Source organism: Lepidothrix coronata, unplaced genomic scaffold (assembly GCF_001604755.1).
Source record: "Lepidothrix coronata isolate B3197 unplaced genomic scaffold, Lepidothrix_coronata-1.0 Scaffold152, whole genome shotgun sequence".
Lineage (NCBI taxonomy): Eukaryota > Metazoa > Chordata > Aves > Passeriformes > Pipridae > Lepidothrix > Lepidothrix coronata.
Genome location: NW_016690332.1, coordinates 2,341,104 through 2,367,134, shown reverse-complemented (window position 1 = coordinate 2,367,134; position 26,031 = coordinate 2,341,104). Strand labels below are relative to the sequence as shown.

General features: G+C 43.9%; 1 protein-coding gene and 1 long non-coding RNA gene across 5 annotated transcripts; one reads left to right on the top strand and one right to left on the bottom strand.

Moving 5' to 3' along the window:
• The first annotated feature begins 921 nt into the window (after positions 1–921).
• ECI2 (enoyl-CoA delta isomerase 2) lies at positions 922–26,031 on the top strand. 4 transcript variants are annotated; one of them, XM_017828766.1, is made up of 12 exons: positions 931–1,050; positions 8,351–8,509; positions 8,593–8,782; positions 13,158–13,320; positions 14,637–14,735; positions 16,361–16,552; positions 17,376–17,445; positions 19,286–19,388; positions 20,940–21,060; positions 23,616–23,705; positions 24,525–24,668; positions 25,494–26,031. In XM_017828766.1, exons 4-12 carry the CDS (start codon positions 13,198–13,200, stop codon positions 25,647–25,649), a joined length of 1,098 nt encoding a protein of 365 aa, XP_017684255.1. In that variant the 5' UTR covers positions 931–1,050; positions 8,351–8,509; positions 8,593–8,782; positions 13,158–13,197; the 3' UTR covers positions 25,650–26,031. The 4 variants fall into 4 exon arrangements, with proteins under 4 accessions (XP_017684254.1, XP_017684258.1, XP_017684255.1 ...); XM_017828767.1 differs by lacking the exon at positions 8,351–8,509 and having other exon boundaries at positions 948–1,050; XM_017828765.1 differs by lacking the exons at positions 8,351–8,509; positions 8,593–8,782 and having other exon boundaries at positions 922–1,050; positions 25,494–25,649.
• Positions 2,061–4,117, bottom strand: LOC108504126. The gene is made up of 3 exons (XR_001877005.1): positions 3,777–4,117; positions 3,034–3,088; positions 2,061–2,946 (listed from the first exon to the last, which is right to left on the bottom strand). It is a non-coding gene; the product is annotated as an uncharacterized LOC108504126 (long non-coding RNA).

Below are 26,031 nucleotides of genomic sequence, written 5' to 3'. Positions count from 1 at the left end.
AAGTCCATGACTTTTGGCCATGGAAGTGTTCTAGTTCCATGTCCATTCATTTTCCATTGACCATTCTGGCGACCTTGGCTGCCCACTGAGTTTGCACCATAGCCAGTTCTATTTCTGACCACAAAGTGATCAGAACATGCAGCATGCTGAATGGCCAGGTCTTTGTTACCCTTGCTGTGAGTGAGTTTAGGGTCCTAAGCAGTTCCTGAAGCGCATTTGGACACTCACAAGTTTATGGGACTGGATGGGATTCATCCAGGGGAGCTGGAGCTGAGGGAGCTGGCAGAAGAGCTTACTAAGCCGTTCTCCATCATTTATTATCATTTAGTACTCAAGGAGCTGGGATTTTTTAGCTCGGAGAAAAGGAGGCTCAGGGGTGACCTTATTCCTCTCTACAACTACCTGAAAGAAGGGTGTAGCCAGGTGGGGGTCGGTCTCTTCTCCCAGTGACAGGATGAGAGGACATAGCTGGAAGGTGCGCCAGGGGAGGTCCAGGTTGGACATCAGGAGGAATTTCTTCACGGAAAGGGCTGTTAAACATTGGAACAGGCTGCCTAGGGAGGTGGTGGAGTCACTGGAGGTGTTCAAGAAACTTCTGGACGTGGCACTTAAGTGCCATGGTGTAGTTGACAAGGTGGTGTTCGGTCACACGTTGGACTCGATGATCTCAGAGGTCTTTTCCGACTTCAGCGATTCTGTGATTCTGCGATTTCGGGCATGGCTTCGGAGCGCTGCCACACACCTCAGTGCCCAGCTGCTCGTACCGACGGACCGCGACTTCGCCGCCCACCGCGCCCCGGCCTCGCCACTTCCCTCGGCGGCTCCCGTCGCAGCCCCGCCCGCAGCCCGCCCTCCCAGTGCTGGTGGAGGCGGTGACCCCCGAGGAAGAAGCGGGCGGCCACCACTGCCCCAGCAGATGGCGCGGCGGCTCCGGCAGGGCGGGGTTTGCTGTCTCCTCCTCCTCCTGCTCCTTCCCTTCCCTCTGGTTATGGCGTTCCCGGCTCTGACCTTCGTCCCGAGTCTGTGCTGGCGGTCGCCGTGCGGGATAAGGTGAGTCCCGATGGCTCCAGGGGTGCCCCGCGGAGCCCCTCGCGGGGGTGGCGCGGCCGGGGCGGGCAGCGCTGGGGCCGGGGGTGTCCGTACCCTGGGACTGGGCAGCCCCGTCTCCCCGCCGCCGGGGATCGGCGGGGAGACCTGGTGCTGCCCTGCCTGTGCCGCTGGATCAGCCGGGTTGACGTTCCCTGCATGGCCCCTGCCTTAGTGCGCTGGGCCAGACGTCGCTTTCATCCTAAAAACTGGGGAGATAGCTTTCTGCCTGAGCTGGGGACACCTCCAGCTGTACCAACCAGCTGTAACACTCCGCGTAACCTTCTCCTGTGGAGAGGAATGTGTGCTCTTGCTGCCAGCTGATCTCGGTTAATCACATTCCTAACCAAATTTACAGTTCCTAAACACTGGGGAAAACTGTAACTCAATTCCTTCCTTCAACTACAGTTTAAGCAATGCTAAGGACATTATTTTTAGAAAATGGTCAAAAATTAGATAGGCAAGCACGAAAATAATTCATGAAGAAAATTATGTTAACGTGTTTTTACATATTTTCAAGCTTACCTTATTAAGAAAAAAAGAAAAAAAACCGAAAAAAACCAAAACACCAAGGTCCAAAACTTTATTATTAGGCACACTGTTAAAACAATAAAGGCATGGATGAGGGGCAATGTTTCTTGTTTTCCTAAGCTTATTCAGTTACAGAAATCTTCCAGTCTCTGAGATTTTTTTTTTTTTTTTTAATCTCATGGTAGTTTACTGAACTATTACACTTTTTGTAAGTGATCTTCAAGTCTGATTTAAAAAATAATTGCAGTTCAGGTCTAGTACTTCCCATTAACATGCACCCAAGCTCTGCATGTTCCAGATATTACAACTGAGGTGGTAAAAAGTTTTCCCTCTCTGGGGGGAACAACTGAATATTGGTGTGTTGTGGTTTGTCAGCCAGCATCTTTGAGTAGTGGTATAGTAGCCTGTGTGCCAGCACCTTTGAAGAGTTTGTTTTGGGAATTGCGAACTTATTGCTGTGTACTGTACAAAATTAAGGGCTTGTTAGCCATCGCTCTTGTGGAAGTGTGCTGTAAGAATTTAAGGGCTTGTTGGCCAACACCTTTTCAGTCTGAATAGTGGGCTGGTTGCCAGAGTTATGGGGACTGTACAATAAGTTCCCAGACACATGTCCAGTGTCTTTGCTCAGCCTGACAAGGATTTATAATGAACATCATGCCCCTGACCAGTGGGTCGGGACAGCTGCCCCTGTCAGCAGCAACATGGTGGCAGAGGCCCATCCTCTGATGTGGTGGCGGTGACCGAGACTTCCTGTTTGTCCTCCAGTCTCTCTAGGGCCCCTGGGGTTTCCCTCTGGTCCCCTTAACACCACAGTAAGCTGCTTGGAAACCCTTCCAAAACTATTATGGTGAGGGGAGGTGGTGATGCAGCAACAGCAGATGCCTTGTTGAGTGCCTGGACACCCATGGGGATGCAGAGTTGGGGCCACTCTTTCTGTGCCCTGTCCTCGCTGTGTGGTGGAGGGACTGCCCTGAGGAGAGACAAATGAGGCTTCTCCTGGGAAAAGCCTCAGCAAGGGGTCAACTTCTCAAACAAACCTGGATCTGTGGTGTGCTGAGGGGAAGTTGTCCTGCAGGCAGTGGTACAGGCCAAGCAGGATGCAGTCTGCTCAGGATGCTGCACATCTGAAGGACACCATGGGTTTGGACCTATTGTTTCAGATTTATTAAATCACAGCCATCCTCCAGCTGGCTCAGCGACGCCAGAAGAACAGTGTACATAGATTGAATCTTGGTTTTTGCTGTAGATTTAAAGCCCTCAGGATCAAGATGGTCTGAGTTGCCAGGCAAGAGACGATTTCATTGCTGTCTGTCTGCAGGGGCTGAAGGGCTGACACCAAAAGAAACAGAGCTGAGATGAACCCCTGTGTCTGCAGAGGCCCCCAGACATCCCCTCCAGCCCATGTTCCCCACTCACTGCTGCAGATCTCATCCACATAGGCATGCTTTGGTCCCTCAGGTGCTGTCAGCCCCTGTCAGCCCCTGTTCCCCAGTGTGCTCCCAGCAGCACAGCCCCTGGCCCTGCCCTCCTCCCCCTCAGCAGGGATGACCCCAGGAACCACCAGTAGCTCATGGGGGTAGAACTGAGCAAGGTGGCCACCAAGCCCACCTGTGTGGGCAGGGGTGGCAGAGGGAGGCCGAGGCCCAGCATGCAGCAGCTGGGGCTCGGGCAGCTCCAGGGCTGCACTTCCCTGTCAGTGCAGGAGCAGGGATGGGGGCCAGGTTGCCCAAAGAGGGACCCCAGGGGCTGGGGCTCACCAATGAACCTGGTGGCCGCCTCTTGCAGAGTGGCCTCAGGGTCCTCGAGGTACATCAGGCCCTGACACAGGCACTCTTCAGCCCTGCTCCTGTCCTTCCCTAGCTGGAGAGAGCACAAGGACTTGGGCATGTCACAGAGCCCCCCAGTTGGCTGCAGCAGTCCCTCCTGGCAGCACTCACTGTTGCCGAAAGCCCTCTCTCCCACTGGGTGCAGGGAAGGGAGAGGGGCCTGGAGATGAGCCCTTGGGGCTCTGTTCTTGGAGCACATAAACTGGAGTGCAGCTCCAGGCTCTGGGCTGCAGCAGGGCAGGTAAGGCCCAGCTGCAGAGCCCACACCCTGGGCTTTGGGTGCGGGGCAACCCTCACCCAGCCTGCTCCCTGGTGCTTTTCCTTACCAAGCACTCACCAATCCTCCATGTCTGATGTGTCTGCACCAGGTCTTTGAGCTCCCTCCACCTCAGGAGCTTTGCAGCAGCAAGGAGCTCTTCTTTGGCGGCCTGCATAGCAACAGGTGAGATAGCATCATGGCTGGCAAAGGACACCTCTTGACTTTGTTCCTGGGGTGATCCTGCACTTAGGAAGCTGGGGCTTCCCTTGACAAAGCATCTGGGTGTCTCTTGGGAACAGCCCCAATGGACTGAGGCTCGCAGCCCTGCCTCTCGAGGTGGCCCAGAAGGCACATATCAGGGACAGCAGAGAAGCCTGTGGGGATGTGCCTGTTCAGGCTTTGGTGGTCACAGGCTGCTGACAAGACCTACTGGAGCCATAGGGCATGTATTGGAAATGGCTGTGCCAGCTTCTCCATCCCTGCTCACGCTGGTTCTGTGGGGACCTTTCCCACAGGTTGTGCTGGGGAAGGGCTGCCCACTGCCAGCAGCCCTTGCCCTACTGCCTGGGCCCCCCAGGGAGGGTCAGCCCACCCCTCTGTGTGACAGTGCTCAGCCTTGAAATCTGTATCTTGGCCACCCTGGGGGGCTGGCTGCTCATGGGAAAGAGCAGCGGGACCAGTGCACTCCATATACAGTTCTTCCATCTCTTCTTGTTCCTCACCACCGCTGACCCCACGTGGTCTCTGAAGAGGCAGATTGAGGACTCTCAGATCTCGCTGCTCTCCTGGCAGGAAGGAGGAAGGGTGAGCTTCAGAAACAGTGGCCACCTGCCCATAGTGAAGGGGGGTGGTGATCCTGGCTGAGGGAGATGCCCACAGTCAGATTCCAGAGCAGGGAGAAGTAGCATTGGGCTGCAAGGCCCGGAAGCCACAAGAGCTGAGTGGAGCAGAGCCTACTCCGAGTGCTCCTCACAGGGCTGGGCTGCAGGGCAGCTGTCATTGCCCAGTGCCCATCTCAGGTCCCACACTCCCACATCAGCCTTACTATGTCAAAGAAGCACGGAAGGTTCTCCACCAGATACTCATTGGTGGGGCTGGCCTTTTAATTCTTCAGGTTTTGATGTATCACATTTTTAATGATCATTGTGATGTTTTCCTTGAGATCTTCAGTGCCAAGCCACAGGAGCTCAATCATGTTAGCATGAGGAGCTCCATTTTTCTTGCTTGTATGACAGACAGAGGGTTTTTTTTGTGATGAGATTCATGCCTGGAAAGCTCCCCAGGCAGCCACCAGGCCCCAACATGGCAGTAAGGGTGTTTGGAGCAGTCACCCCACCACGTGACTCCCAGCCCACGCCAAACCACTGCCCTACCCCCAGCCCCAGACCCCTGGATGCCAACATGGCTGTCCCTGATGCCATCCTGCTCACCTCAGGTCGGGTGTCTCTGACAGCATGAGGAGGCCTTCAAATACCTGGGAGGCTGGGAGTGTTGGAAGCTCCTCATCGATGTTGAAATCGTCATCCAAATCATCATCCAAATCATCCAGCTGAAACTGCGTGCTACTGTCACTGGGGAATGGCCGTAGAAGCAAGCACAGTAGTAAGATACTGGCAGAGTCTGCAGGGCTCGTGGCAGGGGATCAGGTGTTTTTCTGGTAACTCACAGCCAAGTCAGAGATGGAGCTGCTTTCTGAAGAAGAAGAGCTGGGACTACTGGGCAACCAGTTGACCTAGAACAAGACAGAGAATGCTCATAATATCCTGCGTGTCATCTTGGGCTCAGAGAAGATCTGTGCTATGGTTGCATGGCCACTGCAAGGCAGAGCACTGTCAGCAGGGCTGCCTTGACCACAGCATGGCCTGGGCCAGCCCCACGTGGCTTGGGGTGCCTGGGGGCCCTGTCTGGGCAGGTAGGAGGGGGATTGAGGTGGTGTTCCCCATGGGGCTGGGAGCAGCATGGTGGCTCTGGGCTGGCTCAGCCAGCTTTGGCTGCTGCGGGCCCAGATAACCCACCAGGGCTGGAAAGCCTGGTGGGATGGAGAACCCTGCTCCTTAAAGGTGTCCTGCAGCACTCCTTGGGTCTGGGAGCCAGAGAGTCTCAGAGTCCCTCTCTCCACAGCGACCAGGGCCAGTACCTGTCTCCTTGTGGAGCGATGCTCAACAGTGTTGTGACTACCTTCCTGGGGAAAAACTCAGCTACCAGGAGAAGCAGCGAGTCAAAGCAGTGCTGCTTTGGTCCTTCCTTGATGCTTTGCAGGCTTTCGTGCACAAAGCTCACAATCTTTGGCACCTGGAGGGGACACAAGTGAGGATAGTGCTGCCACTGTAGTGCAGCCTCAGCTGCCCTTTCCATACCTCTCTTCTACCTTAAGGTGCCTTCAGGTGCCTGAGACACCTGGGTTTGGGAGGGAGGGATGGAGGGAGGAACAAGGCCTTAAAGGGCTGAAGGGCAGGGCAATCCAGCCACAGGCCACTTAGATCTGTTAGCAAGGGGCATGGGTTATATGTGGCCACCCACAAAAAGTGTTTTGTGGTATTCCAGCAGCCTGTGCAGTTTTTTTCATTTCCTCCATGGCTGCAAGGATGATGTGTGTCCTCTCAGAGCATGTGAGGTACCTTTCAAAGGGCTGTGGCAGGAAGAAAGAGAGTAAAGATATCATACAAGCTATCTAATAGTGCTGCTTTGCTGGGCATTGAGAGCAGCCCGGGCCAGAGGTGCCCAGCAGTGCCATCAGCACTGCCCACAGTCACTGTGTGTGGGAGGATGAGAGCAGAGGGTCCTCAGGCTGAGGGAGGAGATCTGGGCTCATGGTCATGGGGTGCTGGCCCTGCAGAGGACCAGGGCTCACTGGTGGGCAGGAGAGCTGGAGCTGCTGCTTGGGACACCAGAGTGCTGCCCTCGGATAGTCCCTGCTTGGGGACAGCAGGAACCCTCTCATCAGGGACAGTGAGGCCATGTCAGTCCCACTTAATCTGGGTCCCTTTGCTCACATAAGTGCTCTGCTGAAGGCATGGACAAGAGTCTCAGCAAGGGGGGAGCTTATTATCTTGGTATGGTACTTTTTGGAAGTCGTCAGCAAGGAGCTGATTTCACCTTCTGCATGGTGTGCACAGCGTTTACCTCTTAGCCTTCTCCTGCCTAAAGAGCAGGGCAGACATGGAAGTCAGTAAGACAGAGTAGCTTTGCCATCAGGCTTTCCAAACTACTCTGAGATCTGCTTGTGAGATGGCAGGACAGGAGATTGTGGAGGGTGTCAGATTGGGGTCCACAAACTGGCAGGATTGAAGATGGTGAAAGGAGCAGGGAAGAAGAGCAGCAGAGAACAGATCCAAGACATGAGGAGTGCACTCGGCTTCTACAGCGAAAGAGAGCTGGGATAGTACAGAAAGCAGCCAGAGGGGCAAAGGTGGTCAAGCAGAGAAGCAGAGCTGTGAGGTGATGTCTGTGTGCAGAGGGATGAAGGCCACCACAGTGTCCCTTAATTTTTTGCTTACGGATGAATTCGCTGAGGTGATGAATAGCCTTCTTTGCTATAGGTCTCATTTCTGAGGATTGCAAAAGGAGAATATGTCCCAGCAGCTGTCTGAGGAATGAGATCTTGATGTCATCACAGTGGAGTCCTCTTTTTTAAGGTGGTCCTACGTGAGGGAGGAAGAAGAGCAGCAGGGCTGAGGGCGGGCAGCTGGTGCCAAAGCCTCATACCCAAGAGTGTGCTCAGGGCTGTATCCCTGGTGAGTCTAAGCTTTGCAGGGCTCTGTGGCCCTGTCTCCTGGAGCAGTCATCTGGGCAGCAGCCCTGCCAGGGAGAGCAGCAGAAAGAGGGGCACAGCATGGCTGGAGGGTTCCTAGGCCTTACCTGCCGTTCGGAATAGCTGTCCATCCATTTGCTCAGTGTGCAAATCCTCTCCGTGGCTGCAACCTGCACCTCAGTTCTCTCATACCTTGTAAAGTCCAGCAAAGAGAAGCTGCTGGTGAGCCCTGGGAGCAGATACTCACTCCAACAGCAGCAGCGCAGCTCTGCTCCTGGGTGGGACTTGCACTGTCCCTCAAGGCTTTCTCTGACCTTGAGCAAAGCCTGTAGCGGGGCTCCTGCCTCTGGGGTCCCTTGTGGGCCCAGAACAAAGGCCCTGGGCCAAGCTTTGGCTCACCCCCACAGGGTGAGGAACAGCCCTGGGACTCCCACTCTTTGCACAGGCCAGACCTGCAAGATGTTCTGCAGCTCCTTGTTAATTCTTGAGGGAGGAGTGTTCGATACTATTGCCTTCAGCATGGAGTCCGTGGCTGCCAGGGTCTGCAAGGAGGACAGAGAGCGGTGGCAGTGATTCTTCACCCCCAGGAGACTGATCTGAGCTCCCAGTGCCAGGGAAGGAGAGGTGCCCGCGCTGCCCAGGAGACACCTAGGAGCAGGCAGTCTACTACAGGTAGAGCAGCCTGCAGTACTGGATGTGGCTGGGCCCTGGGAAAGGGATGACGGGATGAGGGCAGGAAAGCAAAGCTGAGACCCTGCCCTGCCTTGGACCTCTGGTCACGGGGCAGTGCAGGATGGCCAGAGAGCAGCCCAGAGGGACTGGTGGCTCCTGCAGCTCACCCAGCACTTACCTCCTCCCTAGACTTCTGTGTCCCCCTTACTGATATGTTTTCTTTAGGAAGGAAGAGAACAGCACTGAAGCAGGCTTCTAGGAGTCTTCTCTTTTTGCCCTCCAGCACCTTTTCCACTGGTCTGAAGAGAAAGGGCTCAACTGGACAATAATGGTGGGCTTCCAAGATATCCTGAACGATTAAATGGCAACAAAGAGATGTCTGAAGTAAGGAAATAAATATGAAATGATTGTCAGCCTGGATGTTTCAGGTTCAGGTAGCGATGACCAGGATTTATTTCTGTTTTCAGAGTGTACAACAGGCGAACTACCCAGTGAATGATCTTGCAGGAGTGCGCAGGCATTTGTCATGGACTGTCACTGCTCTGCCAAGTTGTGACTCCTCTTGCTTCTCGCTCTCTCGTGGGAGCTGGCTTTTTACCCAGCTAGGTGAGGTTGCCGGGCCCTCACCACTCTTCTATGAGTGTCGCTAAAGCAAAGGTAATTTGTAGCAGTGGGGCAGTGGCAGCTAATTGCCCATACAGGGTGCAGGGCAATAAAGAGGAGGGTTTGTGTTATAGTTTCATACTTTTTGGTGAATTTTCCACAGAGAGCCTAGTCTCTGCTAGGGTAAGATAAACATCAAGCTTCATTGTTTTTCTAGCTCGGGCCTTAATGATTGTCCTATCGAAAAACTAAATAACTTCGGCACACTGGCTAAATCGCTTAAGGGAAGCCCCATCCCCGCTGTAGCAGAGGAGCTCCTGTTCGTGTGTCCCCGCCCCTCTCCCCGCTCCGGAGAACTGTGAGAGAATCCTTGCGGTGCTCACCCCGGGAGGGAAGGGGGCCGAGGGCCGTCCCACACAACCTCTGCTGTCACGGAGGCTGCCATTGCCTCGTGGGGCTTTTGGGTCTCCCCGCTCTTCGCCGGACGGGCCGGCACCTCCATCCCTTGCCAGCAGCCGCCCCCATAGCTGAAGTGAAGGGGACCCGGCCCGGCGTGGACTGTCTGGAGCGAGCGCTGTCGGAGACGGCCTGCCTGGAGCAGCTCCCTGTGCGCTCTATGGGCAGCCCTGTTTGCCTGGAGCAGCTCCCTGTGCGCTCTGTGGGCAGCCCTGTTTGCCTGGAGCAGCTCCCTGTGCGCTCTGTGGGCAGCCCTGGTTTTCCGCAGCAAGCAGGAGCAGCCCGCGGGCGCCCCGTGCTGGTTGTGGTTATACCTGCGCCGAAAGGCAAAAAGTCCTTAATTGTGTTCAGTGATAGTTTCAGTCACGGTATAGTTCTGTTTTGTTACATATATATATGTATGTGTGTATATATATATATATATTATTTTTTTTTCAGCAAAGAGCTGTTATTTTCTTTTCCACACCTTTTCGCCTGAAGCCTCTTAATTTCGAATTTGTAATAACTTAGAGGAAGAGCCTGTTTTTTCCTATCCCACCCTCCTTAGCAAACATATTTGTCTTCTTAAATTAAGACACTTTGTGAAGGAAATTATTTAGCTTTGTTGCAGTGAGTAGATGAGAAGGGGTAATACAGAGGGGTTTTTTGATTGCCTTTCCTAGGCTTCTTTTTTTGCTTGGATTAAAACAAGTGCAAGTTTGATGCTGGTGGCTTGTAGGTCAGGTTCCAGGCTCTCTGCCTGCCTTGTGTGGTTTTGGCAAAGTCTTGTATGGCCACTAAAATGGGACATGGATTTGCTCAGTGAGTGACTAAGAAGGATTCAGTGTCACAACAGGGGAGCAGCAAATGAAGGGAACAAGTCATTCCCATACTGTACTGCAGCATCCTCTCCTCTGTCTTTGGGATTCTGGCATGGCGTCACTGTGTAGTCCCAGAGGTGGCAATGCTATTGTGTCTGCTGAGCGGTGTCAAGTCCTCTCCTCCTTGCTCTATGATCTAATTGGGGTGAAGGAGCTCTGTTCCTGCTATTTGTGTATGCCTCTGAAGAATGAAGTCCTGCCCAAGGTGAATAAAATGTGAAATAACTTAATCTTTCTTTTGTGTTTTCATCCTTTGTTAATTTAATAGAGAAATAATAGCATTAGCTTAGCCTTAACATTTTTTAACTAAGTAAAAACCGAACAGCAAAGGAAAGTCACTCTGAATCTGGACTTTCTGAAAGATCATTCTACTTTTCCCCAGCCCGATTTTTTTTATTCACTGAATTGTTTTTTCGTCCTCTTCTGACTTGTCCACTTTGCATCCTTAATAAGGAAGAGAACTTGTGACCTGCTAAATGCAAGAAAACCTTTAACCATAAATATATGTGTGTACATACCTTCAGACCGGCTGCTGTGTTGTTCCCCTCTCCTCAACTGCTCATCCTCAACTTTTGTTAATTTTTGGTCATTATCAAATTGTATATAAAGGAGAGTCTTAAAGTCTTTTTATAATATTGACCACAGCCAGGCTGGAGTGAAGTCCACATTGTAAACATGGTGTAAGCCTATAGATCCATTTTTAAATACTGAATCCACTTTAGTCAATGCCTAGATTGACAGAAAAAATTGTAGTAAATACACAGATCATCCTGGGGACAGCAGCAATCAAGTAATTCCAAGAACGAATAGTAAAATTGGAGGAAAACAAAGCAAAACCAAAATAAACCCCTGCCCTTCCCACACTCTCATTTTCTTCTTCCCGTAAATGTGACTTCAAAAACATGTTTGGGAATAGGATCTGAAAGTAAGTGTCATGTTCTGGGCTTCCAGGACAGACCAATCAGAAATGCAGTATTAAAAACCTTGTATCTGTATCTGTTTAGGTACACTTCTTCCTGTTGAAGGTCTTTTATCAATCCTGGAAGTGAAGTCTCCAAGTTGGCTAGATAGCATCCAAGTTGGTTAAGAGATGAACTTGTTAAACTCTGACACAGTCTTCCAAACACATCAGTTTGAATGTTAATTAAACTGGCAGATGTTTAATCCTGGTTTGTCTGGGTACACTGCTATCTTAATAAAGGCCTACTGATCAATTGAAGTAAAAGGACTTTCTGTTCCTGCAGCCATTTTTGACAGCCTATTCCACTTTGTATTGTTCAGATAGGTTTCTTTTCACAGGCATAAGATTTTGAAGCAGATTTTGGAATTCTTTCATTTTGAAAGAATTTCTCTGTATAACAGAAAACATTCTTTCCATGTCTACCATTCAAACTTGGTATCTCCGAAATACCAGGAACTCTAGATTTTATTAATACAGACGAGCTATAATAGGACAAAGACCCAATAGATCTTACAAGCATTTTTACAAGACACCTAGACAAGCTATCTCCATAAAATGAAAGAGGAATAAAAATGATGGCACATAGTTGGCATTCTTCACACTGTCTGCCTGCAACTTTTAGGCTTGCAACTCATAATAAATTTTCTTTACAAAATAAGAGCAATGAGGATATTTATGAGTAGGCAGTAGAATTTCTTAAATTCTCGTTAGGTGTGTATAAAAAGGGAGAGTTTTCATGTTAGGTATGATTTTTAAATGATGGTTCTGTAACTGAAATATTAACATTAAATAGGTTAAGCATTCTATCAATCTTCATTTGAAGTAATCATTGTTTTTTCAAACGTGACTGGTTACGAAATCTATTATATATGATGCTCTAAGACAACAGCTGTATCAGTGAGTTAGGATGGGAAAAGCTGGGCTTTTTTTCTTCATTTTTAACTAAAATGGAGGAATGTTGATAAAAAAACTGAGAACATTTTAAAATAGTAAAAATGCTTGATGTATATTGCAATTTAACCAAAGAAGGCTGTAATGATGTGCTTTTGCCCTCTTGAAAGAAGCCAAAGTTATTAGACTTCTTGGCTTTTGATTCCTAACTGTTGAAGTAAACCTGCTTTTACAAAGCATTATAGAGTTGGGTTAGGTTTGGTCCTTTGGAGTGGGGTTTGGTGGTTTTGGGGGAGATTTTGACAGAACTACCTTGTTCTGATGGAAGGTTGAAGGTTGAAGGTTCTTGATGGAAGGTTGTTCTCCCAGAATATTTTGACCACCTTTTTTTTTCTTAAGTGTCTACAGGCTGTTTTACAGCCAGTCCTTTTCCAAAGTACAGTTTGAAATTAGTCTTCACTTATGCTGCCCTGACTGGAGACCCAGGCTTTCAAATTGAAGTGTTTCTAGATAGAAGCACACACACTTGAAAAGATCACAAAGAACAGACTGGCTACATGCTGTCAATATGTCTATTCATAGGCACATAAAGCTGTTAATCGTAGAATCATTTAGGTTGGAAGGGCGTTTGGGATAACGAGTCCAACTGTTAACCCAGCACTGCTGAGTCCACCACTAAACCATGTCCCCTGATGCCATACACACACATCTTTTTTTCAAGTTACATCCCCTGGTGTAACTTGAAGCTGTTCCTCTTGTCCTGTCAGTTGTTTCTTGGGAGAAGACACCAACTGCCAACTGGCTACAATCTCCTTTTAGGTAGTTGTAGAAAGGTAGGTCTCCCCCAAGTCTCCTTTTCTCCAGGCTAAAAACCCCTAGCTCCCTCAGCCATTCCTCATCAGACTTGTGCTCCAGACACAGCTCTCTTGCCCTTCTCTGGACATGCTCCAGCACCTCAGTGTCTGTCTTCTAGTGAGGGGCCCAAAACTGAACACATTCTTGAAGGTGCCAAGTACAGGGGGATGAAATTTAAATAATTAATACAAAGTGATAATTTCCAAAGGTTAATTATATTGCAGTGAAAGCAGGCTTCTAAAGCAACTTTCTTGTAATTTTTAGTTATCTTGCTTGTTGATGTTTTAATTAGTGTGATATGTATGTTTTATGTATATTTTAAATGTCTTAAAAAGCAGCATATTTGTTTCTCCCCCAGTCTTACACAAAAAACAAGTAATGGGATTTTTTCCCCACTTACTCACAGACGAACACTAGCTGTTTGCATTCCAGCGGTTCACCTGCACATGACTGCAGCCACCATGCAAGTCAGCCAGAAGGACTTTGAAAAGGCTCAGGAGCAATTGAAGCTTTTGAAAAAGGATCCTGGGAACGAAACTAAGTTGAAACTCTATGCCCTGTTTAAACAGGTAGGCTTGATTTATTTCATTTTGTAAGGAGCATTTATAACCTGAGGGGATGGACCTGTAAAATATTTACTTGATTTAGGCACTGTTCAAATGTATTCTGTCTTAACAAGCTCTTCATTTCAAGTGCTTGAATTCTGTTCTTGAAATGCCAGTCCCTTAAACTGTACCTAAATTCTGAGGGAAACCAAACCTGTTTTTTCTTATAAATCATGCTTTGAATAGAAACCTGTACTCAAAGAAATAGAGCCAAATTACATCCATTGTGTGATGCCTTCCATATAATAATATAGATTCAGCTTTGGAAAATGGCTTATGCCTAAGAAAAAAAGAGTATACTGTATGCTTCCTCTTAAATTTGTTGTATTTACAGTCAGCTGTGCTTATAATATAATGATGCTGACATTTGAAGGTTGATTTCTGATGGTTTCTTCTCTCTGTTTTTTTAGTATGGTCATTCTAGGTTTTGTTTGGGTTTTTTTTGGTTTTGTTTTAAATTCAAGGAACCATTCCACCACACTTTGAGTGAAGGTTATCCTTTATTACAGCACGGAGGGAGACCTTTGTAAAAATAGCTGCAGGTCCTTAGTGGGGTTTGTACTGGTATTTGGGGAAGTATTTGGGATCAAGGTTGGCTGCAGGGTCACTACAGGCTGTGGCTTTTTATATTGAAGAAGGCAATTGATAGCTTATTTAAATAAGATCTTAAAGACAGGTGATGGTTCCGGGTAGCTTTACTAACTACTAATAGTGAGCTCATAAATGTATTCTTTCTTTCTTTCCTGCCTCCCACTTGAAATATTTCTTTCTGATAGTGTACTTTTCCTCAGGAAAACTGATCACAGAATACTTCAGGATAGCTCAGAACTCTTGTAGTTCAATTGGTCAAACGCCCTTGCTCACAGTAGAGCTAACTTTGAAGTAAGATCCAACTTAATAGATCCTATGCAATGGTTTCTTTGTTCACACAGCTTATGAGGCTGTAATTTTCTTTCTAAGTATAAAACTTCTGCAGTTTTTGAGGTAGGAGAGCTTAAGTGTTTTGGAAACCAGTGTCTCATACTGGGTGGCTACTTGTGAAAGCCCAGCACCAGGTGTCAGAAAATAGCAGACACTGAAAAGTTCATGGTATGTGAACTATCTGGATATTGTCCAACTACTACTAGGTATTGTCCAACTACTACTAGGTATTTCTCCTGTCTCAGAGTTAAATTCTGTATCCAGGTCAGATAAATATTCTGAATAGTTATCATCTTTTCTACCAAGGCATCTGAACTTTAATCATGGGTTTAAGTAAGTTTGTTTTGCTCTCTTTTCAGGCTACTGAAGGTCCCTGCAATGCTCCAAAACCAGGTATGCTGGACTTTGTCAAGAAAGCCAAGTGGGATGCATGGAATTCTCTTGGCAACTTGTCTCAGGTGACAATACCTATAATTTCACTTTGTAGATTACTCTACCTTGAAGCGCCTGATCTGTAAGTGAATGGCTGATGTTTATTACATGCTAATTGAGCAACTTTGCTTCAGCCATAAAAATGTTTTTGCACTGTATTCCTCAATCATTTCACTGCTTCAGTGTTTGGAGATTTTTGTTTAGTGTGTAAGCCTAATTCTACTTTATTACTACCAGCTTGTATCAATGTAAGAGATCTTACATAGATCGTGATTTCCAATGAAAATACTGCTGTTCTCTTTGAGAAAGATGGATTGAGCTTCTCAGCTCTTACAACAAAACCCAAATTTCTGAATCTAGCATATTAATAACTTTGTCATTTTAAAAAAATCAGTCTCTTATGCTGTTGACTAAAAGACTAGAAAAAAGTGGTGTATGGAGAGCCTCTCTTTATTCTTTTTTTCTCAGTATATCTTGACCTCTTTAATACCTTTCATAACCTTTAGAGAAGTCAAGTGAAGCAAGCAGGAAGAATAAAGATGCAGATACACATAAGCATTCCTTTTTCATGCAGACTGTAGTAAAGTCTGACATCACATACAGCTACCAAGGTTTCTTCAGTTATTCTTTAATGAAGGAAACAAGCTTTTCAAATCAGCCGTGTTACTGCTACATTAGGCCTGCTGTTCAGCAGTAGTTGTTGAGGTCAGTCAAAGGTATTCCTTAATACAGAGGGGTTTTTTGCATTTTTTTTGGTTTGTTTTAAAAAAAACATGCTTGCATAATTTCATGAACATAATACATTCTTGTCCTGCTTTGAGGTTTTTGGAATGTATTTTAATGTTTTTGTGGGGTTTTTTGATGGCCCTGCTTTTAGGAGTAGTGAAGAAACACTTAAAGAAAAGAATCTGGTCTTGATGTTAGAGTGGAGAGTGGATAGACAATTTCATGTGGTACAGATTATGGATTATAAAATTTTTCAAAGTATATTATGCTTTCAAGAAAATAGGTTGTAACAACCAAGAACTTAAAATTCTTTTAAATCACTGTTTAATGTAGAGCTAAGGAGACAGGATTCTTTAGTGTGTCATGCTAGTGCTAAATGAAAACTAGTGTCTTCAAGCAATTTTAAAATGCCATAAGACCTATTTTAGCACTTTGATTTTCAGACCAACATATTCTAAAATAAAAGCTTTGTTGGAGAAGTGTTTCACTGGAAAGAAGAAACAGAAGATCCATGGAAATGTGTAAATGCTGGGAATATGACAAAGGTCATCCTAGATGTGGATGGGAGTACTTCACCAACAAAATAAATCTCGTCATCCCAGCATTTATGCACTTCTACTTTTGTAGATCTATCGCTGCTGCTTTTCAGATGACTTTAAGCTTGTTGTGCAGTGTTTAAATACAACATGTTCCCCTTATCACCCCCCTAATTAGAATGCTTTATAATTGAGATTTTTATTTTGTTTTGTCTTGAAGCACAGTCCCCTTCCCCGTCATTTCCCCCCAGGTACCCATTTTATTAGTACTATAACTGATTTACATTTTAGCCTTTCGTAATATTGTGTGTGGGTTTTTTTCCTATTCTTTTAATATTTTTTTCTTTATTTCCTTTTTTTTCTTTTTTTTTCCTTTCCTTTTATTACAGGATAATGCCAGGCAGAAATATGCTGAACTTGTCTCAAGTCTGGTCTCTGCAGAATCTGCTAGCCAGAAGAAAGATGCTTCTCCAGAAGAGGGCAGGCATGATGGCTATGAAACATTAATAGTTACTACCAAAAACAATATCACAAAGATAATGTTTAACCGACCTGATAGGAAAAATGCCATCAACCATCAGGTAAAGAAATTAACTTGGGAGGACTAATGATTTTTTCTTTCCTGGGTAAACTATTGAAATTTTAAAGAATCCTCACTACAGGTTAAGAAGAACTGACTGAAACATGGTGGTCTGAATTTTATGAGGGGCTGGTATCCTGACTCCAGTGACAACCTAAGAAATAAATATCCAGTACAAAATGAAATAATTCAGCTAAAATGTTACAGATTAGGCTTTTTTGTGTCTCTTGATTTCATTCAAACTTAATATAGGATTATGGTCTGCAGTAAACTAAAATGGCAAACTGCAGGAAGGCTGGCCTGTTTTGTGCATGCAAGATTTGACTGCAATCTGTGTAATGAAGCATTTGTGCAGCGTTTGGCTCTGCACCGTTGCAGGCATGTGTAGGTAATCTTACACGTCCCACAGTTATCTTCATGACTAAGTCCATGTTGGAAGCATAATGATCATGGTGTTTAACAACTGCAAAGATACCAGAACTAGGGTCTTTGCCCCACTGCTGCTAACTTTTTGGTATGTTATTTTGCCCACTTAAACTACTTCTCAAGTTTTAAAATTAGCTTCCAGTCAGCGTTTATTTAACAAAGGACCTTATATTGTCCTTTAAATTTGCATTGGAATTTTTCAGTATTGCAAGTGCGTGTCTTTATGGTCAGAAGTACCTCACATGTAATACTTAACTTTCTGTGCATGCAAAATTTTTCAGTACTTTAAAGGACTGTAGCTAATCTGTCTCTTGAGCTCCTTGTTGTCAGTGTCAATCTCATTTTTGTGTTCTTTTGTAGCATCACATTTGTACTTTGTTGATTTTCCTTTTATGCAGATGTACAGAGAAATTATCAAAGCACTTGAAGAAGCTGGAAAAAATGATTCCACCATAGCAGTTATTACTGGTATGTTTTGTATTATACCAAAGTATAGTATTGACATGAACTATCTACATGTATTTAGACTAAGACTGAACTGTGTGAGGAAATTCTTTCTTCTGTTATAGATCAAAGATTTTCCAAAGTGCCTTGGCAAAATTACTTCAAGGTGGCATTTTGAATTCTTTAGCAAGCTTGCTGTTACATCAAAACGTGTTTCTCAGATGAGAATATGGAATACTCCTAAGGGCTTTATTACTTCTGAGTAGCTGATATATTTGTTCCACAGCATCTTTGTTACTGCTTTTGGAGTTCATTGGTATGAGTTTAGTCAATTTTCTCTACCTCTGTGATACATTTGGAACACACTTAAAACAAGCGTCTGAAATCCTGTACTGGCACAGCCAGTAGAAAGTTTGCACTGCATATTTACCAATGATCATCAGAAAAAATGGTATTTTACATTCATTCTCTTTTTTTTTCTATGGCTGCCACAGGAAAGGATTGGCCAGGGAAGCTGCAACCTGGCCGAGCTGCGTACATCCCTGTCACCAGATGTATGCAGCTGGATGACTGCAGCACTAGTACTGAAAGGGCAGCCCAAACTCATGCTGCCTGTGAAGTCTAGCTACTCTGGGGACACATCCTTTTGGTTCTCTAGAGGACTCTTTTGGTCTGTTTCTTATGCTGACTGAACAGCGTGGTGGTGAGGACAGTCAGCAGCGACAGCACTGAGGGCAGGCACTGCTTGTGTGGCCCATCCTCATTGCACATATGTATGTCTTTTTAGGAAATTAGCCAAAACTTGAGCTTTGGCTGGCAAAGTAGTGTGAATTCAAGGTGAATTTGGTCTTAAACCTGCTTACTCTGGGGTAATTGCATGCATATTTGTCTCCACTGTCTGCTTTACCAGCGGCTGGTTCCCATTCCCAGGCTCCTGGGTTTCCTTTCAGTAGCAATGACTGGGCACCACAGCCCTTACAAAATAAAAAGGGTAGTTCGCACAACTGGAATGTCTGAGTGAATAGCAAACACCTCTGCACAAACCTTTCTACTGCATTTTACATAGTGAATAAGAGCACTGCAGTGTAAAGTAATGGATGTGCCAACACATGAAAGGTCCCATGCTGTGAATGTCCTCATGAAATACGGGATGATTTAGACAATTAAGTCATGCAGTCTAGCTTTAAAATGCTCCATGCTTTTTTGGTGGCACCTCAAACTGACTTATACATTCACTAACAGGTTATATGTTTCTTGCTGAAGAATCCATCTTCCAGTACAATGATTTCAATGCAGTACTGCCAGTCTCATCTGTAGAATGCTATACCTTTTCCTAAATTGATCACAAAAAATGTGAAACTTCTACCTTGTATGAAGTAGGTTATTCTGTCTACTTTTGATTCCTTCATCAGTTTGAAGGTGGATGAAGGGAGATGCATCAACTTACATTTCCGTTGTCCTGTTCAAAAGAAAAAGATTCTCACATCTAACTGTTAGAATGATTGCGAAATGACAGAAAAAAAAAACCCTGAGGAAGTATGCAGGGAAAGAAACAAAATATTTTTCCATCTGATGCTGTTAGAGAAAAAAAAATTAATTTTCTGCCTCAAATATTTCACAGTTAATATTCTTTGGCTTTTTACAGCCAAAGAATTTTTTTTCAGCAAATTGTCAGTCAAAACTCCTTTTTATACCACAGATGTCCTTTAAGATAGTGTGTATACTTTGAGAAAATCCCTCCAATTGCTTAATAATGTTAGACACTTAGTATGAAATTTCTTTTGTGAATCTAATAAATGAAAGCTTCTCTTCTCTTACTTACTCAGAAACCACTGGTGCATTTACTCATATGTGTTCTCTGCAGGAAATGGAGACTACTATAGTAGTGGAAATGACCTGAATAATTTTGCTAATATCCAGCCTGGAGAAATGGAGAAGATGGCAAAAGATGGAGCAGTATTACTCAAGTAGAACATCTTGGTTTCATATATGTATAAGTTACTGTAATGGGTTAAATATAATTTGCAGGCTTTGTTAGAAAACACAAGTGCAAGGACCCAGTTATGCTTCTGTTCATCTATTTAGATGACGGTGTCCAAGAGCTCACCGTGGGCATAAACAGAAAGATAATGTGGGAGGAACAAGTATTAATTGTATGAAATAAATGAGATTAATATTAGAAGTCTTTTTAAGTACAGTGATGCTGAAGACTTCATTTCGTTTTTCGGTCCCCAAAGTACATGCAGATATAATGACAACATCATTGTTTTAAATGTATATGAAAGAAATTGTGGGTTTTTTGATATCCAACAGTGTCCACACTAGCAGGACATGTCAGATTCCTTCAATGACAGACTTCTTTTGAATAGAGACCAGTTGGAATGAACTTGTTCAAAATTACCAAGTAATTCTGAGATCTTGGCTCCATCTTGAAGTGAATTTATCTGTTAAACTAATTTATTTTCTAAGGCCAAGTTGATCAGGGTATCATCTGACACAGAGGTTTTGGGGACAAACAGCATGTTTCTTTTTTCCCTACTTGAGCAGATTTTGTCTTCTCTTTTACTTCTGTATGTGATGATTGCATTTGGGAGATGCTTGCAAGTTTGATTGTTCCCTCAGGCACTCGAATTTGATGGAAAAGCTAAAATACACAGAAACCCAATGCTTTTTATTTATATTTTAAAGATGAACTGCAAGTAAAGTACTCAGCTTTTACTTAGACAAGCTGTCTGTGGATCACACTTACCCCTCGAAGTGATAACAATGCAGTGTGAACCTGTTTTGAAGCTGTTACTCAGTGGTACCTGGCAGGTGTTCCAGCCTGCAGTGCTTTATAGGCTGTTCAGCACAGTGTAGAGCCTCATGTGTGCTTTACGGTCTTTGATCTTGCTCTTGTGAGAAGCTTGTGTTTGCTGTGCTGTTACTATTACACAAACACAGTGCTTCATTACAGCTGATGCACAGAGATGTCAGGGAACTGGAGTTCTTAAAACACTGTTTGCTTTTGGGAAGTGTTTTATTTTGAAACAAAAGGCTCCTTCTCAAACCTGTGCAAAAGAGCAGCAGGGAATTCTGTGTTGTGGTAAAATCACAATTTTGGTTCCTCTTGGGGCTTTGCTGCAGAACAGTCTGTGAAGGGGATGGCTATTTCAGGGGTGGAGTTGGGATGGATGTATAGGCAAAAGAGTGTTTTTGTTAGTGAAATGTATTCAGTAACTATAGCTGAAGAGGAAAACACTTTCATAACTTGATTGCAGGAACTAGGAAAGATCTGCTGATATGTACGTACATGTTTGATTCTTAGTTGCTAAGGAAATGCAGGTGTTTCAGATAGTTCTTATTTTGTCAGAATTCATTTCTGAAAGGGTCAAAAACATATGCTACATAGTTTCTATCTAGCTCATGGGTTTTGTTATGCAGTATGTAATCACGTGTTTTGAAAGTTGTTTATATTGGATGAAAACCACTTGAGATGTCTCTTGCATCTTACATTTTCTCTTTACCTTTCTCTCTAGAGACTTTGTGGGTCATTTTATTGATTTTCCTAAACCACTGATTGCAGTGGTAAATGGCCCAGCTATTGGAATTTGTGTAACAGTCCTTGGGTTGTGTGACATTGTCTATGCTTCTGACAGGGTAAGTACATTGCACAGCTGATCCCAAGACAGTCTTTAAGCCTCTTTCTCTAGCAAATACTATTTGATTTGGGGTAATCTTGGGAGAAAAGAACACTTTAAAGAAGTCTAAATGCATTTTATGTCACATCAAGAAATGCCTATATTAATTACCAGCACAGGGGTGCACCAACCACTGGTTAATATGCATGGAATTTCCCTGCTGTGATTATGGTTATCAAGTTACTGTCTCCAGTTTAAAGGCTCTTTTCTAAGAGCCTCTCTTCTATCATGATGTGAAATGATGCTTGTAAGGTTGCTCTCAGGTGTGGGAGGGGGAGCAAAAGTTTGTTATGGAATGGAAGTTCAGTAGCTGGCTGAAGTGATCCATTACTGGATCACTCACGGCCGATGCACTCCTGACATATGCTTGTATAATGTGTGGTTTGTTCAGTCTATTCTGGTCCCCAGATCTCTTTTTTTACTAGAGAATTGTTGGATTCTCCCTCTTTTGCCCCTCCCATTTAGTCTATTTTTGCTACAGGGTGAACCTATTGTTTCTATTTCCTCAGTTTAAAGAACAGACTGTTTTCATCCTCCCTTACAACAGCTGTAAATATGCTTAGCCATCAGCATACTTAGGCTATTAGATATAGCTCAGGTTTATCTTCACTCTCTCTGTCTTTTCTTTTTTTGAGCTAAACAGCTGCAGTTTGTTCAGCTTTTCCTCATGTGGCCTGCAGTCACATTCCTCTGGACTCCTTCCAGTTGTTCTGTGTCTCTTTAAGCACAGTGGTACAAGCTGGACACATCACTCCAGCTCATCTTACTCATGCAAAGTGAAGCAGAAGAATTTCTCCATATTCTGCAGACTGTATTTCTGCTTTGACATCCCACATTGTTATTTGATTTATGTACTTGTGATCTGATATAACACCTGATATAACAACTGTAAAGTTGCTAGTGAAACAATTGTTCCTGTTGTACAACATATACTATATACTAAGTTATTCCTGACAAACTTTAACTTATCTGTACTAAATAGTGTCTTCTGACTTATACCTCTCAATTTTATTAAGACTATTTGGAATTCTAATCACCTCCCCTCAGCATAATATCTCCTTACAGCTGTAAGTTAGTATAGATTTAGTTGAAGTTTAATCCAAATAAGCATTAAATGTTTTGTCCTGTTAATATTATCCTTCTTTCTTGAATGGCTTGAAATCCATACTTGAATTAGTACCTTCCTATCTGCACTGGTTCAGCTTTTGCTTGTGCCCTTGGTAATAGATCTTGGAGTATTTCTGTAGGGTCTAACCTAACCTTTCATTTAGGTTATCATTCATGGAAATTTTCCAATTAACCTCAAGTTTATCAAACATTTCTCCAAGGTGATTGTTCTCTGTTCTTCCCTTTCCAGGATTGTGAACTCCCATGCAGTAAGGTCATTTTCATCCAAATTACTACTTAATTTCACACTCTCCAGTAGTTTCATTGGAGTGCTTTAAGCATTGACTACCCACTCCAGAAATGGCCAGCTTTGCTATGTTCAGGATCTGGTTTTATTCTCAGCCAGGTATTCCCAGAGCAGATCATTACCAGCCACCTTTGGGACACTGCACAGCACAGTCTGGCAACAGATCAGTTAATGTTGCCTTCTGCACTGGATTTTGCTCCAGTGCATGGGACACCAGTTTGTCCCCCAGAATATTTAATCTCCCATTGCTTAAGCATGTCTAATAACAGTCTGCATCCTAACAGATGTTGTCTAGTCTTTTTGTACAATGTTATAAATGTCACTTTCTTGCTAGGAAGTCTGTTGATCTGTCTTACCATGTGGCCCTCTGTAGTATAACAAGGGATTCTTTTTCAATGAAGATTCATGAAGAGGATTCAAAACCTTCTGTTTCAGTGAAAGCTCCTTTGGCAACTTTTGCTCTCTTTGTGATCAGTTCATATTTTTAAATGGAAATAAAGGCAAGCATTTTGTCTTTCTTGCCTAAAGTTGATGCAAGTTGTCGAAACAAAATTCTGCTGTTCAGTTCTAACTTGCCACAAATGGTATTATTTTGTGTGACCCCATGATGCATTTCTGGCACAGGCTCTTTTTAGATTTTCATAAAATTAGAGGAAAGAAGATTCAGTGACTTGAATTCTTCAGGAGCAGAATAAACTTAGTGTGACTTCAGAAAGGCAAAAATACTTTTTACCTTTTAAGTTATTTGAAATATGTATTTAATGACTTAGGGCAGATGTGTATGAGCATCCTTTCTGTAAAGATTTTGCATGTACATATTAGATTCTCTAAGTGCTGTATTCAGATAATGTAACTTCATCACTGGGGTTGTTATGATAAGGAAATTGAATTATATAGACAAAGCCAACTCTTACCTGCATTGAGAGCATGAAGCAGTGTTAGCAGATGACATTTAAAGCCTATCATGGTAACAGTTCAAGTGTGGCTTTGATTAACTCTGTCACAATAGAAGCTTTAAAATGAAATCTAAATCCTAGTACTTTAATTCTGTGCTCTGTTGTAAGGTTTGCTTTATTTTGTTCTTTTTTTGTTTTCCCCAGGCTACGTTTCACAGCCCATTTAGTCAACTTGGACAGAGCCCAGAAGGATGTTCCTCTTACCTGTTTCCAAAAATCATGGGCTTAGCCAAGGTAAGAATATCTGCACTGTCTGTGGGATCATATGACCTTTGTGTGTTGGTATCTTCTGACTGTAAGAGCAGATGTGGTCTTCTGTCCATACTCTTATTTTCTCTGTCTACTCTAGAAATAAGGAAACTAAATAAGAGTAATTAAAAAAAATGGAAAAAAGACAAGAGAGATGGCAGAATCTAAATTTTCTTTTCTCAGAACAGAGAGAAAACTGCTTCTTTTGATATCCCACAGAAAAAATCTGTATAATTTTAAATACTTATCTGATAATGCATGCATTAATACAGTGTATTTTTGTTGACCAGGGTTTAAATCTGTAAGGAGCAGAGCAAGTGCTTATAAACATCCAAGTATCAAGAGTAGTATGTTCAGTGAGACATAGCCTGCCAGTACATGTTCTAGAAATCTTGGAGTCACTGCAGAAGTGAACAAACACATTTATGGTGAGGTAATTTCAGATTACATCCTTGGAGCTCTGCTCAGAAAGACATGTACACTCTTAGTGAACATTAGGAACTGTAGGCCAGTCACCAGTGGCATAGCCCAGGGGTTGATACTGGGTGTAATACTTACTTAATCTCTTCAGTATGGCCTGAATGATGGGACTAAGTCCCCTGCTTGAGCAGGGGCTTTGAAGTAGACAGTATCTGGAGGTTCCTTCCAACATCATCCATTGTGTGATTCTGTGTTCTTTTCAGAGGGCAGATATTAACGAGCAAGAGAGTAAAATAAATGTGTCATGGAAGTGTGTAGATTTCCTGTCAGATTACTCAAGTTTTGTGTCTTGTTGAATCACACTTTCTACTTTTCTTCACATAGGCAAGTGAGATGCTGCTTTTCAATAAAAAGCTGACTGCAGCAGAAGCCTGTGCCCAGGGACTTGTGACTGAAGTCTTCCCTGACAACAGTTTTCAGAAGGAAGTTTGGGCAAGATTAGAAGCTTATGCAAGCCTCCCCAAAAATGTCAGTATTTTACATTTTTCTCCACCTTGTAAGCCTATAGCACTCCCAGTTCTCCTACCAAATGAAACCACTTGGTTTCATTCCATCCTTAACTGAAATAATGAAGCTCTATATATTTTCCTTCAAGCACAGATCTGTCCCTGTGCTGCTGGGAAACAAATACCTCTCTTCTACTCTGTCTGCATCTAAGACAGTGTACTGTACACAGAGATTCAATGGCTGAAAATCCTTCAAAATGAATTAATTAATCCATCTGTGCAGTCTCTTTATGACTGCCTTGGATGCCTTCTCTTAGGTTTTTATTTTGGCAATAGTTTATTTTTAAGAACCTTACCACTGGGTCTGCAACGTTAACTGTACTGTGTGTACCGTGTGCACTCAAGATGACAGTAGGTGACTTTAGTTTTTGCTGAATCCAGTCATCCTGCTAGCTTAGGTTTTGCAAAACTTCTTAAGTCACAATGGTATTAGGTTACATTGGACAAGAAGAGACACCTGTGCCAGCTGCTGATAATGTGGGTTCATTTGACACTGCAGACACTGGAGTGGGTTTCACTTCTTATGGCATCTACTGTGATTATGAGCACTTAGTGGGCTGCTGTTCTGCTTTCCATAAGCCTCCTCCACCTTATTAGCACTTTTAGTAATTAAATGCAATAAAAACTTCCAGTGAAAAGGTTGACTAAAAGCTAAGAGGTGCAATATTAATACAACTGGATTAGGATTCCAGTGTGGGTTTTGTGTTATTTTTCTGAAACTTTAAATTAAAGTATAGAAAAAGTATAGAATACTTAACTTCCTAATGTTCCTCTTTTCCTCCTCCAGTCCTTGGCAGTGTCAAAGCAACTGTTACGAAGTATGGAAAAGGAGAAGCTCCATGCAGTCAACAGTAAAGAGTGTGAAGTCCTGACGGAGAGGTGGTTGTCTGATGAGTGTGCAAATGCTATTGTCAGCTTCTTTCAGAAGAAATCAAAACTCTAATCTTTACCAGTAGAATCTGCACCATCTGGCAATAGCCTAATCTGCCCTTATCATTAATGAACTTTCTCTTCAAATAATAATTCTTAATACCTTTTGATGTGGTGTATTTCTGTTCTCAGTACTGGGTTAAAACTGGTTCATAAAATTAATACACTGTTATGTGCCTTGGATCTGTTATGGAAATTCAGGCTGGGGGAAAAAAGGTTCATTGTTCTGTAGGCATCAGTGATGTTTTGGAACAATACTAAAGCAGATTGTTTTCCAAAATTCAATAGTACCCTATTTTGATAGCTCTTCAATAATTATTAGTGATTCTTTTTATTTATGTATGGGGAAAGAAATACTATATTAATGAAAAAATAAATAGAAATATTTAATTACT